This window comes from Dendrobium catenatum, unplaced genomic scaffold (assembly GCF_001605985.2).
Source record: "Dendrobium catenatum unplaced genomic scaffold, ASM160598v2 original_scaffold_90412, whole genome shotgun sequence".
NCBI lineage: Eukaryota > Viridiplantae > Streptophyta > Magnoliopsida > Asparagales > Orchidaceae > Dendrobium > Dendrobium catenatum.
In genome coordinates this window covers 1-1,631 of record NW_021408853.1, presented here as the reverse complement: position 1 = coordinate 1,631, position 1,631 = coordinate 1, and the positions used below count along the sequence as shown (strand labels likewise).

The following is a 1,631-nucleotide window of genomic DNA, read 5'->3' as shown; positions in this document are numbered from 1 at the left end:
GCCGAACCACCGCCCGACGTTGAAGATATGTCAATCCAGTGTCAGGCTACCAACTGACGCCCGAATTTTCAAATAGCAACGGAATTCTGTCAGTCCACCGAGTGATGTTGAACTTTCATCCCCGTTTGTCACTAGATTTCAACCAAACGGTTAGCATTTGTTATCTGATCGCCCTCAGGTGTAATCTACCCAAACACTACTGGAATCATTTCAGACTGGGCTAAGCCATGTGGTTTTTCCCCTTTTTAGGTTTTACATGTAAAAATATATTGTGTTCTCTGTGTGTGAGCTAGATATTCGTGCAACGCTAAGACGCAGTATGCATTATTCTTAAACTCTATCGCGGCATATACTAGCGCCGCCTTTTTTTTATTTGTTTGATAGCAAATCTACGCAATTTGTGGTTGCAAGTTCATTGAAAAGCGAGTTGAAGAAACCCATACTTAAAAAGATAAAGGAAACACCGAGAGAGAAAGCTCCACAAAAATCAACACTCAGACCTTTAATCAACCCAACCATACATAAGCACAACAAAAATAAAGAATACCTGGCTTGAAGAAAACAGAAAGACCAAAATCTATTGTTCTCAGGGGCGAATCCTCTTTCTGGTTCACGAACAGAAAATTCTCAGGTTTGAGATCCCTATGCATGACACCCATCGAATGGCACGCCTCTATAACCCCAACAATTACCCTAGTAAGCTCCGCTGCCGCCTTCTCCGAGAAATGTCCCCTCTGAATAATCCGATCAAACAGCTCCCCTCCAACACAGAGGTCCATCACAACATGCACAGCTACCGCGTCCTCATAAGCATCAATAATAGAAATCACATTGGGATGCCCGGCCAAATGATGCATTATCTGAATCTCCCGCCTCACATCATCGACATCCTCCTGCGTGACAAGCTTCCTCTTGGCGATCGACTTGCAAGCGAACTCCTTCCCCGTAGCTTTCTCAATGCAGAAGTAGGTCGTTCCAAACTGCCCTTGCCCCAGCTTCCGCCCGAGGCTATATAAGTCCTTGAGACGCCCAGTTCTCCTCTGGAGAACAGAATCAGCCATGAGACCGGCGCTGGATACCCGCTTTACGTGCGTGGGCTTCTTCCGGGAAGGGGATGTCTCCGACGCTGCCTGCGGTGGAGACGACGGCTTGGCTGATGGGGCATCGTTGGGGACCTCGACGACCTCCAGCAGCTTATCAGTCCCGATGGATTCCGCAATGGCCGTGGGATTTTGAGGGGTGGATGGAGTTGCGGAAGGTGTGGAGAGGGAGGATGCGGCTGCAGCGGCATGACCGCGGCCCATGACCGCAGCGGAGACGGACTGGAAGAAACCATGGCGACCATTAGCGCAGTTGTTCCCCATCGGGATCGGATATTGGTGATCCCGTTGGCCGAATCAGCGCGCCAGCGATCGCCGTAAGCCTAATAAAGCGTAGGCGCTGGGCATAGCCGGTTGGGATTGCACCGGCATTCGGAGTAGGGCCTCGGCCTCGACTTTCGAACTTCAGAGGACGGGGTACTGGTGGAGTTTCTCAAAAGACCAAGCAGTTGGCCTCGCATTAAATAACTCGCATTTATGAAAAAATATTTTTTTTTAGTTGTTAATTTGTTATAATAAAATAATATAAAT

At 48.5% G+C, this 1,631-nt stretch overlaps 1 protein-coding gene across 1 annotated transcript; it reads right to left on the bottom strand.

The window, feature by feature from the left end:
* Positions 1–506: 506 nt before the first annotated feature.
* Positions 507–1,527, bottom strand: LOC110098794 (calcium-dependent protein kinase 11). Its single transcript, XM_020825723.2, has one exon. It carries the CDS (start codon positions 1,362–1,364, stop codon positions 507–509), a length of 858 nt encoding a protein of 285 aa, XP_020681382.1. The 5' UTR covers positions 1,365–1,527.
* Between the last annotated feature and the right edge of the window lie 104 nt (positions 1,528–1,631).

Excerpts from the sequence above, each read along its gene's own strand:
- LOC110098794 (XM_020825723.2), bottom strand. The coding sequence starts at position 1,364 with ATGGGGAACAACTGCGCTAATGGTCGCCATGGTTTCTTCCAGTCCGTC.